The 15,963-nt window shown below is 55.1% G+C and overlaps 1 protein-coding gene across 1 annotated transcript; it reads left to right on the top strand.

The window, feature by feature from the left end:
- The first annotated feature begins 1,111 nt into the window (after nucleotides 1-1,111).
- On the top strand, nucleotides 1,112-14,224 carry EIF3L (eukaryotic translation initiation factor 3 subunit L). Its single transcript, XM_027871865.1, has 13 exons — nucleotides 1,112-1,212; nucleotides 2,704-2,752; nucleotides 3,823-4,033; nucleotides 5,986-6,065; nucleotides 7,233-7,294; nucleotides 7,823-7,892; nucleotides 8,167-8,240; nucleotides 10,117-10,288; nucleotides 10,895-11,049; nucleotides 12,237-12,407; nucleotides 12,488-12,985; nucleotides 13,573-13,653; nucleotides 14,042-14,224. Exons 1-13 carry the CDS (start codon nucleotides 1,180-1,182, stop codon nucleotides 14,078-14,080), a joined length of 1,695 nt encoding a protein of 564 aa, XP_027727666.1. The 5' UTR covers nucleotides 1,112-1,179; the 3' UTR covers nucleotides 14,081-14,224.
- Nucleotides 14,225-15,963: the final 1,739 nt, after the last annotated feature.

The raw sequence follows: 15,963 nt of genomic DNA, 5'->3' as shown, positions 1-15,963 counted from the left end.
ATGGGGGGAGGGGATGGGGGCGGGGCGCGGCCCCAGCTCAAAGCCCTCCCGGGACTTTTCAAACCAGCGAGTTCCTGTCTCAAAGATTGTTGCGCACGCGCGCCCCTACATATTTAACCATCATGGGATATGTTGCCGGCCTCGCCTCCCCTAGCCCTGAAGCATTATGGGGCATGGGGGGGGAGGGTGGACCTACTGCCTGGAGGCTACAGGGGGCACTCTAGATCCTCAAGCGCGACCGGTGCTTGGTAATTTGTTCTGGAAAGTTTGGATTCGGTCAAAGGGCCGCACTTGAAGACCCAGAGGGCCACATGTGGCCTCGAGGATGCAGGTTCCCCACCCCGTGTGAGGCACAGGCCTCCCTGGCCCCAAAGCATTGTGGGACATGTAGTTCAAGGCAGACTCCCAAGGACCAAGACTCTCAGACTAGTCTCTTAAGGGATAAGGCCCCTCTCCTCACAGACTGGGAAAAAGGGCTACAGCTTGGGGATCGTGCCCAGATCCTAGTGCAGGGCACAAGCGTCATCAACGCCTTTCTGCCCCGCCCCGCCCCGCCCCTCGACGCTGACGTAGGCGCTCTAATGCCGCCCGGGCCGGGCTGTCCGTGGCTGTCGCCTGCTCTAATCTCAAGATCCACCAAGGGAAGGGCCAGAAACTTAACTCTCCTCTCTGCTCATTAAAAGAGATAAACAAGAGCCCTAAGGCGCTTCCAAGCGCTCGATTCAATCCGTTGGCCTTATTTGGGTCCGGATCCCCTGAGACAGAAGCAGGCGTAGCTTAAACACCTAAACACGCTTTTCAGGCGCCCTCCGTCTGGGTTTACTAACACGAGGGAACGGGGAGATGGGGAGGAACCTCCATATTGTGTGTGTCAGGGCAGGGTTTGCTTGCGCTGAATGGCCATTCGTTCGTGAGCCTCTGCCGATGCAAACACCAACAAGACCATATCACCACATCTCATGCCCTCACCCGTGGGAAGCTAGGGGAGAAAAAAAAAAAAAAGTTAAAAACCGGTCACTTCCGCCACTCTCATCATGGCGAACTCTAGCGGCCGAATCTCCCGGAAGTGTGCTTGCGTCATTCAGCTTCCGGGAATACTGCGCAGGCTCGGGCGGCCGGCGCTCTCTGCGCAATCGCAGAGATTGCTCCTTCTCTGAGCCGAAACTCTGAGCTGCCGCCATGTCCTATCAGGCTGAGGATTATGACAACGAGGTAACGGGGGCCCTGCTGCCCGGGTCGAGGTCAGCCCCCTTCAGGGGCTCGGGGGGTGGGCGTGCGGTGAGGTGCGGGGTCTCTCCTTCCCCCACGCTCCCCTTCCCTCCCCCACTCTTTTCTCTCCGCCCCCCAACTCTCCCATCTCCCCTCCCCCTTCAGCTCTCCCCCATCCTCTCTTTCTCCCCATACTCCTTCTCCCTCCTCCTCTTTCCTTTCTCGTCCCCCCCGCTGTTTTTTCTTCTCTTTCTTGGCTCCCCCACTCTCTATCCATCTTTCCTTCTCTGTTCTCTCCTTCTCTTTCTATTTTTTTTAAAGGCAATTGTGGTTAAGTGACTTGCCCAGGGTCACACAGTTAGTAAGTGTCAAGTGTTTGGTCTGAGGCCGGATTTGAACTCAGGTCCTCCTGACTTCAGGGCCGGTGCTCTATGCATTGCACCACCTACCTGCCCCCCTTCTTTCTCCCCTTAAAAACAAAGCCCCATCTTTCTGCCGGCTGTCATCTTGGGTGCCTTTAGAGGTGGGCACATGTCAGTCACTGCACCAGACGTTGGGGATGCAAAGAAAGGCCAGAGTGGGCCTGCCCTCAAGGAGCTCACATTCCAGCGGGGAGACAGCGAGCAGATGCAGATGGGACAAGGGGGAGAGGATCTCAAAAGGAAGTGGTGGAGGGGCGCTGGGGAGGGCTCAGAAAGACTCCTGGGGGTCATGGCCCAGTTGGAAAAGGGTCCAGGGGTTCCCATGGCCAAAAGGTGACCCGAGGCCAGGTGTCTGACTGCATCTGCAATTCCTCTTCCTCCAAGTTGAAAACGTTCTCTCCCTAAGATATTTTAGGATAGTTTAGTCCTGGTTTCCTTTTTACACAATGTGCTCTATGTTGGGCTTGGATATCACCTCTGCTTGTTATTCCATCCCCCCCCCCCCCCCACAGCGGGTGGTGAGCTCTTTGAGGGCAGGGGTTGAGATTTCTCTTTTTCAGTAAGTATGTAGTGAATTATACCCTTTACTTTCCCTCTCCCATCTCTCATCCTTTCCCCTTTCAGCGCCTCTCCCTTCTCCTTGTCCAACTTTTCCCTCTGTCTGTATGTCTCCCTTTCCTTTGCCATCTTCCCTGCACTGTCTCTTCTCCCTTCCTTTCCCCATTCAGCTTCATGTCCCATCCCTACTTAATCCTTTTCCTTCCCTTCCCCTCCCCCCTCCATCCATGCTTCTTTCCTGCTCCCCCTGTCCCAGGCAGGGCTATACCAGAGCCGGGTTTCTACCCAAGTTCTCTGTCCCTGTAACTTCCACTGCCTATAACTGAAAGAGCCCTGGCCTTGTAGCCCCAGGACTTGAGTCCAGGCTCAGACACCTTTCATTTTGGGCAAGTGAATCCGTCCACCTAGCTTTTGGTTCCTTCTGCTATCAAGGGAAGAAAGTTGTTGGGAGGGTTCTGGCTTTGTAGACCTCAGGCCTGTGAATGAAAAAGCTGCTCTTCTTTTTTTCCTCCAGGCTGCATATGATCCCTACGCTTACCCAGGCGACTATGACATGCACACAGGTGAGCATCGTGCACGTGCACTCCTGTCCCATCTGCAGGGCATTGAGTACCCAAGTCCGTGACCCAGCAGCACCAGCTTCAGCCAGGAGTCATCTGCCTAAACCAATTAGTTGCTGTCTTTGGGGGTGTCAGCCTTCAGACAGCATGGCCTCAGAGGGTCCAGGAAACCAGGTTGTACCTGCTCATTCCATGGTCACCGAAAAGTGTCTGCTCGGTTTTCATCGCAGATTGAAGGCTCTGATGTGCTGGGGGTAGATGACGTTGTCCCCAGGGAGCTGGCAGGCGAGTGGAAAAGATAGATGCTTCTTCAGAATATTGATTGTTTCTTTCTTTTATGTTTGTATTTCCACTGCCAAATGACCAGATGTTTGGATCAATCCATGTCGATTGATTGAGGGATAATCCACAAATCCGTTTATGTGATTTTGTGTGGTGAGGGTTGTAAAACTCTTGGTGCAGTTTATTTAGGATGGTTAATGGGGTTTATGTGAAAGTCTTGGTATTAAAAGCGCTGCACCTAAGTCACATAAATGCTGGTTACTCTTGCAGTTTGAGGTGCCGGGAACCCTGACATGTAAGGGTACAGGGATTTGCCTTGAAAGAATTTGACCACCGGAGCCTTCTTTCAGTCAAAGAGGCCAGGTTTATTTGTGATGCCAAAAGAAGTGACTTGATGGGGAATGGGACTGATGGGGAAGAGGGTTGGTGAAAAGATCTGGGTGGGATTAAGGAGTGGTAAATGACCTGGGGTGGGCCAGGTGCAGATGGGGAAAGGACAGTTAAAAGGATGATTGAGTATCTAGGTAGGCTGGGACAGGCCACATGCCTCAGATGATAAGCCTATGTGGGAAACTTCAGGGGCTGGGCTGGTCTTTTCTTTTTGGGCGTCCAGGTCCTGGTACCCTATTACCCTATCAGTTACTTTTATAATTTGAATTCACGCTAAACCTTGCGCTTACAGTATTGCCTTAGGTGCTGGGGATTCTCAGACCTCTTTTGCTCTGTGGTGATTAAGAGTGATCCATAGTGAAACTCTCTTTCCTCCATCTCTTCATGCCTCTAACCTGTAGGAGACCCGAAGCAGGACCTGGCCTATGAGCGCCAGTATGAGCAGCAGACCTATCAAGTGATTCCAGAAGTGATCAAGAACTTTATCCAATATTTCCATAAAACCGTCTCCGACCTTATCGACCAGAAAGTTTACGAGCTTCAGGCAAGCCGGGTGTCCAGTGATGTCATCGACCAGAAAGTCTATGAGATCCAGGACATCTATGAGAACAGGTGTGGACTGTCACGAGGGGTCCTTCCTTTGGGCTGCTCTGGGTTGTATAGGGCACTTTCCTTCTGAAGTCCCTGGGAGGGATCTGGTCTGCCCTCATTTTACTGATGAATTTGCTTCTTCCCTCAAACTGCTGGATGGTTGGCGTGGTCTGGCGGCTTCCCAGACTGGCTTCCCAGTCTTTCCTGTCCCGTTTGGCTTAGTCTTCATAAACCAGAGTGCTGGGTGTGGCTCCTGACCACTCTGGACTTTAGAAAGAGTCCGGCTAGATGGTCTCTAAATAGCCCTAAATTCCAGTGAGAGATCAGCTGTTCTTAGAAATAAGTCCTCGAGTGTGTGGTGCTGTGGAGGTACATCAGTCAGCATTTATTAAGTGCCTGCTGTGTGCAGGGCACTGCTTGGCACTCTACACACAAGTGCAAAAGTGAAACATTCCTTTCTTTCAAAGAGTTTACATCCTAATGGGGAGACCACAAATGTGTGGGTGTGCAAGCACATGCATGTGTGTGTCCACATAGATACATGGGCAACTGGGTGGTGCCCTAGTGGATGGAGCTCTGGGCCTGGAGTCAGGAAGACTCATCTTCCTGAGTCCAAATCTGACCTCGGACACTTAGTAGCTGTGTGATCCTGGGGAAGTCATTTAACTGTTTGCCTCAATTCTTAAATGAGCTGGAGAAAGAAACAACAAACCACTCCAGTATCTTTACCAAGGAAAACCCCAAATGGGGTCAGAGAGTCAGACAACGATAACAAACATGACATCAGTGGATACGAGTGTATACAGAATACTTAGGCGCAGGGCAGTTGAGAGAGGACCCTAGTGGTCAGGGGAATCAGCAGTGACTTTGTGCGGAAGACGGTGTTGAGCTGGATCTCTGAGGTACAGGGAAGGTGGAAGGTGTGGGGTCAGCCAGTCTGAAGGCCCAGTGACTAGAGATGGACAGTTCCATGGGTGAGGCCAGTTTGGCAAGAGAAGTAAGGGCCATGGAGGCTGGACGTAGGTTGGAGTTTACATTTTATTGTAGCGGCTAAATCAGAAGTCACTGGAGATGATAGAGAACTCCCAGGGCTGGCTCTGCACTGAGGAGTAGCAGCCACGGCGGCCTCTGCCATAGACTGGACTGGGGAGATATTTGAGGCACAAAGACCTGCTGGGAAACTCTGGGAATGATCCGGGTGGGGGTGATGAGAGCCTGGCCCAAGCCGACGCCTTGTGAGGACCGAGAAGGGCTCAAACGTGAGGGGCCGGGAAGGTAGAAATAATGAGTTTTGGCAATAGATTGGCCTTGGGGACGGGGAGGACAAGAGAGCAGAGGAGCAGTGGAGAAGCAGGTGAACGGGCAGCAGATGGACCACAGAAATCTCCTTTTGTTTTTTGAGAAGTATTTAAGAAATGACATTGACGGCGCCCTGGTTGGAAATCCTTGGTCTCTCCTGAAAATAATTGTTAAGCCAAGGAGACAAAGTCTTAACTTGAGGTCATGACCTGGTCACTTTTTCACTCGAGTTCTCTCAGGGTTCCTGTTGCCTGGGCCTAGGATGGGAGTGGTGGCCAAACCAAGCAGGGATGTCTTTGGGCTAGTCGTAGTAGGAGCCGGCTTTCTTGGTCCATCTGTGACCCCACGGGATGATTTTAGGAAGAGATTTCACCAGAAGTTCCTAGACTTCGAAGGCACGTTTCTGTTTAAAGTAAATGAAAAACCCTAAGACAGAACTCAGCCTGTTTTATTGGGAATTTTGTCTTATTTCATGAAAATACAGGTGAACGTGTCTGGGGCAGAGGTGGTTTGGTTTCATTAAACTAGAAGAAACTGCCCACTGGAATCTCTCAAAGAGGGAATGCTTGGGTATTAATAGATAGTCGTCGACAGATGGGGCTCAAAATGCAGGATAGGGACTTTTTCTTCTTTGGTGTAGATTTTCCTGCCTAATCTCTCTTTGTCTCATTTAGCTGGACCAAGCTGACTGAAAGGTTCTTCAAGAATACCCCCTGGCCAGAAGCAGAGGCCATCGCCCCACAAGTCGGCAATGGTAGGCGTGGCGGGCTTGTGAAGGGGCTGCCTGGGGCCCTGCTCCTTTTCCTTTTGGAGGAGAATCTGGGCGGGGAGTGAGATGAAATAGCCAAAGAGCACTAACCTTTATCTCTGGGACTTTCTAGGGGGTGCGGCAACTTTTCCCTGCCAGAAGTCTCCCTGGGTGCACACCAGAGGAGAATTTCTGAGCTGGAAGCCGTCTTTCCAGCCTGGTCCCTTCATGGTCCATCCGTTTGGTAGAGAGATACCCAAAGGCTGGTTGCTGCCAGTCATACTTAGCCACATAGAAACCTCTTAGGAAGTGGCCTTTATTACATGTGCTGAGAGCATGGACTCCAAATGCAACTGGAATTTAGTTAACAACGTAAAGGAAGGGCGTTTGTGTGTCAGACAATTACAGAAGGAGAACAAGGTCGGGGCAAGGTGTGAATTGCCCCCCAAACACAGGAGCTGGTCTGGAATCCACGACTCCTAGCAAGTGGTTAGCTTGGCGCTGAGCCAGAAATTCCTTTGCCTGTCACCAGTTAATCATGCAGAATTAAATTAGCAGAGGTTGCCACTAAATTCCCTGCTACAAGGAAAACTTCGGGCCATTACGGATGAAATGGCAGCCTTGGGAGCAGATGGAAAGGGCATTGAGAGCTCTTTGGACAGAGGAGGGGACGCTCCTGGAGAGGTTCGGCCTCCTGCAAAGGAGTAGTAATGGGAGAACGGCCACTTCCTCTGAGGGCCCCCCCCCCCCGGCTCATCCCCTTTCGCTATAATGATGGTCCCTGGTGGGGCGTCAGCACGCCGAATTGCAGCCATTTCCCTGACTTTAGTCATTGGCACAGTCATATCGTCACCATCCCATGTGACTGTCATCGAGTCACTTTGGAAAAGTCCCGAGATCTGGAGTAAGCACACATCTCCCTCTCTCTCTGAGCCCCAGCTCCTCTGCTTTAAATGGGGGAGCTCCCTCTCAGGGCCTCTGCAGTTCTGGTGTTGTTGTGTTGAGTTTGGCAGAGGGGCGGGGTCTGCTGAGTTTGGGGCGGGGGGTGGGGGGGGAGTGCTGTGTTCTTGGGTGTGCTCCCAGAAGCAGGGCTTCCCCTTGAGTGACATGGGCTGAGAACCCCTTCCCCCTAAAGGTTCCAGGGAGCTCACTGGCCTCTGCCCTCTCTCCTAGATGCTGTCTTCCTGATCCTGTATAAGGAGCTTTATTACAGACACATCTATGCCAAAGTCAGCGTGAGTATCTGCCCTGGGCCTCCCACTTTTGGCTTCCTCTTCTGATAAATCTTGCCACAAACCACTTTGGTTTCTGTGGCAGCGGCCACGGGTCCCTCTCCTTGGTCTGGGCTCCTGCTGTCAGCCTGTCTCAGCTAGAGGGGCTCGTTGACAGTTTCCAAGATGCTAAAGTCATGTTCTCCTGGGGAATGATCCCATCCAGGAGTGTTAACAGGCCTGGTCAGGCAGCAGCATGACGGAGCTGCTGAGCCTCTTCGTGCCCTCCTGTGTGGGTGACTGCTGCCGCCGCCCCTTCATCCGACTGCGCACGTGCTCCAAAGTCCCCCAGACCTCTGCTTCTGCAAGTCCCCTCCTCCCTTCCACCTCCACTGATCTGCTGCTCCTGGACTCCACCAGTGATGCCCTCCTCTCCCCCTGGCGGGGTGGCACCCCTTCTCACTCTGGATGGGGCGCTTGGTATCAGCTTTTTCTCCAACATTCCCATTGTTTGCCACCAGTTAAGTCTGGATCCTCTCGTTATCTTTCCAGGGTGGGCCTTCCTTGGAGCAGAGGTTTGAATCCTACTACAATTACTGCAACCTCTTCAACTACATCCTCAGTGAGTCGGGGGCCCCCCAGGAGGGCTCTGGGAGGGCGGGGGCTTGGGCTCCAGTTCTTTCTAGCAGGTTGTTTCATGTCGTGGTTAGTATGCAGGGGCTAGGACTAACTTGTCATTAATTAAATTTATCATGATGATGGATTTAATAAGTGTGTGAGTCTCCAGTTAGTGAGCCCCCCTTTCCCCAGGTGTTCCCCAGCCTCGAGGAGTATGGGAGGTCGGTGCCTGGTCTTCCTCCATTTTAAACGACGTTACTGCTGTCTGTCCTCTGCAGATGCCGATGGCCCTGCCCCCCTCGAGCTGCCCAACCAGTGGCTGTGGGATATCATCGATGAATTCATCTACCAGGTACCCTGCTGGGGGAGAACGCCCTCCCCTTCCCCCCAGCCCTGTCCTCTGTGCATCCCCTGGGAGGACGTCCTCAGTTACTGTCAGGATAACTACATCAGTGAGAAGCTTGATCTTCTGCCATGTTTAGGTTGGGGGGGGGGGAGGAGTCTGAAATGATGGGTTGTTACCACTGGACACAACTTTGGGGGAGCCCATGGCAGCCCTTGGAGGGATGGCAGGCAGGGGTCACATGGACATTTTCCATGGTGATCACAATGATTGACACTTTATACTTGACGCCCATGACCTCTTCTGAACCTTAGGACAGCTCCGGGGGGATTTAGAGCAGTTGTCCTGATTTTACAGCTACGGAAACTGAGGCTCACCCAGGTTTCCCAGAGTCATATGGTCAATAAGTAAAGGAGCTGGGCTGGGGTCCAGATTGTGACACAATCAGATTAGACCCTGTTTGAACGGGGATGAGGAGGAGGGATGCGCCCCTTTTCTGCTCCCCAGCTGCGGGCCCAAGCAAGCATGCCGTGAACACTCTGGGTTAGAGGCTCCAAGGGCTTGCCCCAGAGCTTGTCTAGTCCTGTCCGCGTGAGGAAACTGAGGCCCAGAGCAGGGAAGGGACTTGTCCAAAGTCTCTCAGATACTGTTGAGAGCTGGAGCCCAAAGTAGGCTTTCTTCCAGTAGATCCCATACCCCCCAGCTTCTCTAAGGTTAAGGTGAGTGGGGTATATACAGGTGGGTAGGGATATATCCATGCCCTCCAGGGAGCTGGACAGTCCTCACTTGGAACATTATAACTCCCAAAGTTCTGGCAACATTTATCCTTAGGACTTAGAGCCCCTGGGTAGGACCTTCAAGGCCCTGTTCTAGTACGACCCCCATATTCCATTTTTTCCTCTTATTTTCCAAAGAAGAGAACAGGCCCAGAGAGATTAGGTGACCCCCTTAAAGGAACAGAGCTAGGGGTGGCATCCCAGAAGCTGGTTACCAGCGTAGGGTTCTCTCCACTGAGCCGTGGCCAAGGAACCACCCAGATGAACCCCAGGGGCCTTTGGAACATAGACTTCAGACTGTGTGTGTTGATCAGTCACTCCTCTCTGCTCCAGATGCCACTCAGGCAGCGACGCATCTTCTCATTGGACAGTTTAAAGTTCTCAGCTTCACTCAGAAGGACCCGTCCGTCAGCCCAGAGGGCATTTAGGCCACAGAGCCTGAGGGCCAGGCCTCAGAGGGGCTCCCAGCCGCAGTTCACACTGTTGCCTGTTTCCCTTTCGTCAGCTCATATGCTCTCCCTCTTGCCAGATGTCATCCTGGTTGCAAATTTAATTGGCTAATGTAGCTGTGGGATCATAAGAGGATCAGCCACGTTTATCCTCCTTAGAACAAGCCGGGGGCTTGGCTTTATCTAGCAGCTTTCTCTTGGAGAGCCGAAGCTCCTTTATCCTCCAGGAGGAACAGTGTGGAGCTTGGCTGGTGACAGACACAAGTTTGCTGATGTCCTTTTGATGGTTCGGCTAGTGGGTCTTGTGGCTTTTCATGGGATCCATGTATTCGAGGAGCTTGAGAAATTTAACCAAAATGCCACCTTGTTGGACACTTACAAAATATTCAGTGATGATCCGTCACTTATGTTTGACTCAAAAATCCATTTTTTAATTAGCGAAAGAGAATACAGATGAACCCAGGTTAACAGCCTGGGGAAAAGCATTAATAGTCAGTCATGGTGGCAGCAAACAGAGAAGGCCCAGAAGGCTGCAGACGCCTTTGTGATTGCCCTCTAAGAGCTTGGAGACGCTTCACATGGTGGGGCAGCCACACTCCTCACGGGATTATAAGCAGGGCCTCTCGGGTGACTCGCCCTTTGGGCTTTCTCTCCCTGCAGTTTCAGTCATTCAGTCAATACCGATGCAAGACAGCCAAGAAGTCAGAAGAGGAGATCGACTTTCTCCGTTCCAACCCCAAGATCTGGAACGTCCACAGCGTCCTGAACGTGCTCCACTCCCTGGTAGACAAATCCAATATCAACCGACAGCTAGAGGTCTACACCAGCGGAGGTGAGAGCAGCTGGGGGGAGGCTGGGAACACCAGGCCTGTCTTGGGGAGCCTTTGAGGCTCCGCTCGCGTGTAGCCAGGGTCCTCTTTGTCGGATGCGAGGATAAAGGCTCGTTGGGTCACCCATCACCTGAGTGTGCGAGCCATTGGTGCCTGTGGTGACCTTGGGGCTGCTGTGCTCGTCTCCTGTCTGGTTAGGATGGCCTGCTCAGGGGGTCGTGTGTGGGGCCCCCCCCCCTGCCAAGGCTCTTTCCTGAGCCAGAGGGGAGGGCAGCTACCTAAAAGGTGTCTGGCTAACACGCTGTGGCGCCCTTCATCTGTCCCGCCATCCTCGGGGTTTCAGTGGCCTGACTCTGCAACAGTCCAGGGCTCCTCACCCCTAGCCCAGTGGTATCGACCTCATTCAGGTCCCCGGCAGGCCACGTAATGATCTAGAGAGCCCCAAGCTAACATCATCACCGTGGCGGACTTGCCATGTCCAACATTTCCCAGTTCCATATGAAGCGGGTTCTGTGACGCTCCTCGGGGGCCCATCCTCGGGCTCCCCTGCGTCGGTGGCTGGGCCGCGGGCAGGTGCTAACCGAAGGCGTCGTTTCTCCCCTACCCAGGTGACCCCGAGAGTGTGGCCGGTGAGTATGGCAGGCACTCCCTCTACAAGATGCTCGGCTACTTCAGCCTGGTGGGGCTGCTCCGGCTGCACTCCCTCTTGGGGGATTACTACCAGGCCATCAAGGTGCTGGAGAACATCGAGCTTAACAAAAAGGTGATGGCTCCCCGGGGGGGTGTGGTTCTGATTTGGCCGGGCAGAGAGGAAACGTCCTGTGGCCTCGTGGGGCCCAGGAGTCTGGGGCTGTCGTAAGCTTTAGCATCTAGTCGGTCAGTGAGTTCAGCAGCTCTTGCTTTCCTCTTCCCAAGCAGGATATGCCATCGTGGCAGGAGTAGCTGATGGTGATTGTTAGTTCAATTCAGGAGCAGTTTGGGCCCTTTGATTCCTCCCAAGTCCTCTGTAAAGTTGGTGAACAAAGGCCCATTTTACAGATGTGCAGACAGGCTTAGACAGCTGAAGATACTTGGCCTGCTGGCTAGTGGGGACTAGAACCCAGGCCCCGTGACACAGGCCGGCTTCCCCCATTGCCTTGGCCTCTGTCCGTTTGTGCGTTGCTGAGTACGAGGCTCCTGGTTCATAGTGAGTCCTCAGTGTTTGAAAAGGCCAGTTGGGCCGTCCAGGAGTCAGCCTGCGGAAACCAGTTCATGCAGGTGTAGACACTTGGGTCCCACCCACCAGGAGAAAAGAAGCCCCTTGCATCTCAGCCTGTATCTGTCTGCCGTATTTCTTCTTTTGGGGACTTTGAACACCTGTTTTTTGAGGAGGGAGACGAGAGCAAAGTCTAAAACGGGCTGGGCAGGTACAACCGCAGATGGGAAGCAGTTTCTCCAGGGTCGGGTTCAAGAAGTTTGTGACTGAGTTTGGGTCTCCAGAGAGGACTGGGGGGCGGGGGGGGAGGGAGGCTGCAGCTCACACCTCCCAGGGCTGCAGGCAGGGCCCTCCTGGGCCACGGTCACTCACAGCCGCCCCATACGTCCTGACCCCAGGGCTGCGGGCAGGGCCCTCCTGGGCCAGGGTCACCCACAGCTGCCCCATACCTCTTGATCCCTAGCTCACGCCCCCCAGGGCTGCAGACAGGGCCCTCCTGGGCCACAGTCACTCACAGCTGTCCCATACCTCCTGACCCCCAGCTTACGCCCCCTGGGGCTGCGAGCAGGGCCCTTCTGGGCCACAGTCACTCACAGCTGCCCCATACCTCCTGACCCCCAGCTTACGCCCCTGGGGCTCTGGGCAAGGCCCTTCTGGGCCATGGTCACTCACAGCTGCCTCATACCTCTGACCCCAGGGCTGCGGGCAGGGCCCACCTGGGCTACGGTCACTCACAGCCACCCACTGTCTTGTAGAGCATGTATTCCCGGGTGCCTGAGTGCCAGGTCACCACCTATTACTACGTGGGCTTTGCCTATTTGATGATGCGCCGGTACCAGGACGCCATCCGTGTCTTTGCCAACATCCTGCTCTACATCCAGAGGACCAAGAGCATGTTCCAGAGGACGACGTACAAGTATGAGATGGTGAGCGGGGGTCAGGCCCTGGGACCTCCTGGGGGGAGAGCAGCGCGGGCCGGCCCTTCTGACCTGCCTCTATCTGGCAGATCAACAAGCAGAACGAGCAGATGCACGCCCTGCTGGCCATCGCCCTGACCATGTACCCCATGCGCATCGACGAGAGCATCCACCTGCAGCTGCGGGAGAAGTACGGGGACAAGATGCTGCGCATGCAGAAGGGCGACCCGCAGGTCTACGAGGAGCTCTTCAGCTACTCCTGCCCCAAGTTCTTGAGCCCCGTGGTGCCCAACTACGACAACGTGCACCCCAACTACCACAAGGAGCCCTTCCTGCAGCAGCTGAAGGTGTTTGCGGATGAGGTGCAGCAGCAGGCCCAGCTCTCCACCATCCGCAGCTTCCTCAAGCTCTACACCACCATGCCCGTGGCCAAGCTGGCCGGCTTCCTGGACCTCACCGAGCAGGAGTTCCGCATCCAGCTGCTGGTGTTCAAGCATAAGATGAAGAACCTGGTGTGGACGAGCGGCATCTCGGCCCTGGACGGCGAGTTCCAGTCGGCCTCAGAGGTGGACTTCTACATCGACAAGGTGGGCGGCGGGGACTCCTTCGGGGGGACCGACTCCTGGAGCTTCCTCGGGGACGGTCCCCGAGTGCTGCTGGAGGCAGTGTGCGCCGTGACCCGCCCGCTGCCTGGGGGAGCTGGAGCCGCTTCTGGTGGTCGACTAGAATGGGGAGGCGATTGTCGCCTGTGTTTGAGGATCATTTGAGAGGAGGGCACAGGCCCCATGTGGCAGCCACCCTACAGAATGGAGGGAGGCGGGCCCAGGCCTGTTGTCCAGGCTGGACGGCCCCGGGAGAGGGAAGGCAGGATCCCCTGGACAGAGCTTTCTGCTCGGGGAGGAGGAGGTGTAACCCGATGGGCCCTGAGCCCGAAGGGGCAGGAAAGCAGATCTGTGCAGCCCCTCGCTTGAGGGTCAGCTCCTTTTGTAGAGTGAGGAAGGGGAAGCGTGGCTGCTGAGCCTCGTGTCATGGCCAGACTTCCCCACTTGCGTGGGAAGGCTGGCCCGGCCTCGGCTGTGTGGGCTGGGGAGTCACAGTGTCCTTGGGAGCCTAGACTGAGACCCCTGGCTCCGAATGCTGGGCCCCCATGACTCCCTCTCACTGCCTCCCACAGGACATGATCCACATTGCCGATACCAAGGTGGCCCGCCGCTACGGAGACTTCTTCATCCGGCAGATCCATAAATTTGAGGAGGTAAGAGGCCTGGCTAGTGGCTACCAGGAGGGCCCCGGGTGGAGGGGGCTTCCACAGAAGCCTTTCAGGAGGACTCAGGCAGTGCAAAGGCCTTACGAATCCATGAGTGAGGCTCATACAGCTGCTGTGTGTCGCAGCGGCCTCCTCAGACCAGACAAGTCTGGCCCCTTTCCTTGGTCCCACTTGTACAGATTTGGGAGTGCTTCCTGGTGCCAGGGAGAGGGCTGTCCGCGTAGGCCTGGGAGGGATGGGGCTCTCTGCAGCAGGGGTCTCAGCCACCAGAACCACAAGCAACCCCCTCCCTGCCCCTAGAGGAAGCGGGAGCCCTGAGAGGCCTCCCCAGTGACGTGCAGAGGGCTCAGACCTTGCCTTCTCTCTTCCCTTCTAGCTCAATCGAACCCTAAAGAAGATGGGCCAGAGACCCTGAGTGTGTACCCTCTCTTGCCACATTTATCCAGAATTCCTGCAGGCAGACGACCACGCAGCAGGAGACGTTTTCCGTCTCGTGGTGTCCAGACCAGCAGGCATTCCTTGCTGGGGTCGAACTTTTAAATAAACCCCGGGAAGAGATCTTCTTCTTGGAGTGAGATTTTTTTCAGTCATGGTTGGAGAAGACCACCCCACGATGCCCTTCCTCGGTCCTGGCCTCCTCCAGCAGAGGACGCACCTTCCACTCTCGGCTGTCAGGGGCCTCAGTCGGGTTCTGCTCTCCTTCCGCGATGAGCCGCTCGGGGGGGGGGGGGGGGGATACACGTCTGAAGGCCGGAAGCCTGTAGTTGGGACCCTCTCCCCATCAGAGCCCAGAGCCACCCCCGGGACCAAGCGTGCCCCAACAGGGAGCATTAGCAGCCATGGCTAGTGATGGCAGGGAGGAAGTTAGAGAGGGACCCATCATTCACAGATGAGTAACTGAGACCCGTAGGGAATGAGCCAGAAGGGATAGGGCTGAGTTTTGAACCCAGACCCAGCAGACTTTATTCCCCTGCACCCCACGCTCCCCCCCCATCTGCCCCATCAGGCATTGCGCCACCTTGACATTGTGACCTGAGCCTTCCCGGCACGGTCAGGCGGTCACCTCGTACCCTCTGTAGCTGATACAGTTTGGCTGGTGATCAGTGTTGTTGCCGTCAGACGGCTGCCTTAGGGTGTACAGTCTGGAGACCCCAGGCCTGGGTTCCCCGGCCTGGGCTCCCCCGCCTGGCTCTGCGGTCTACCAGCCTTGTGGTCTCATGCTAGCCTTCCCCCGCCCGTTCTCCTTTCCTCATTTGTGAAGTGGAGATGGGCATACTTTTATCCAGCCACGAGCTGAGCCATTAACAGTACCTGGCTCAGGGCCAGCTGGGTCGCTCAGTGGGTAGAGCACTGGCCCTGGAGTCAGGAGGAACTGAGTTCAAATCCAGCCTCTAAGCAAAACACTTGACACTAGCTGCATGACCCTGGGCAAGTCCCTTAACCCCAGTTGCCTGGGGGAGGAAAAGTGTGTGGCTCACAGGATGCGGTAAGGAAAGAATTGTGGCTCCTCCAGCAGTGTAGACACATACGGGTACCCTGCCCATAGGACTTGCCCCCCAAAGCCCTTGCCAGCAGAGGGTGCCTTGGACACCTTCCTGTCAGGTTTCTGTAGTGAAGGTGTCCTGAGAGGACAGGACGGAGGGATTCGTGCCCAGCACAGCTACAGGATGTGTGAGCTGGGAGGGCCCTCTGGGGTCACCTGCTCCAGGAGCGTGGCCTCTGTGTGCTGGCTTCTTTGGGCAGAGCCCCTGCCGTGGGCTTGGAAGTGGAGGGGTGGTCTTTTCCGAGGCAGGGCTGTGCACACACAGCGCTGGAGAGAAGGGTCATGCCCACTAGCCAGATGAGCTGGAGCCCCTGATGGTTTGCTGTGAGGTCGGCGGGGCTGGCCTTATCTAGCAGGTCAGGACAGAGATGCTTCCTCACTCAGCCAAGGATGCCCACAGATGTCGTCGGGGCTGCAAGAGGCCCTCAGAAGCGATTGCAGTCCGATCCTTCCGCTTCACTGACGAGGAGCCTGCTCAGAGGGGAGCATACGGCGGGGATGGGTCTGCAGCAGGATTGGAACCCAGGTCTTCTGGCTCCAAGTCAAGGGCCCTGCTGCCCATGTCCTGAGTGCTGTGGCCTTGTAAAATGCTAGACGAGTGTCAATTACCATTAATGATGCTTTGTTAAAGATCAACTGCATCTCCCCAATCCTAGCCACCTGTCCTGGGCACTGAACATTTTGGGAAGGAAATAAACATTTATTAAGCACCTGTTGGGAGCCAGGGACTGTGCTCAGCACCTTTTGAAAATACT

Source organism: Vombatus ursinus, unplaced genomic scaffold (genome assembly GCF_900497805.2).
Source record: "Vombatus ursinus unplaced genomic scaffold, bare-nosed wombat genome assembly UNPS02003292.1, whole genome shotgun sequence".
Classification (NCBI taxonomy): Eukaryota; Metazoa; Chordata; class Mammalia; order Diprotodontia; family Vombatidae; genus Vombatus; species Vombatus ursinus.
This window is presented reverse-complemented; position numbering and strand designations above follow the sequence as displayed.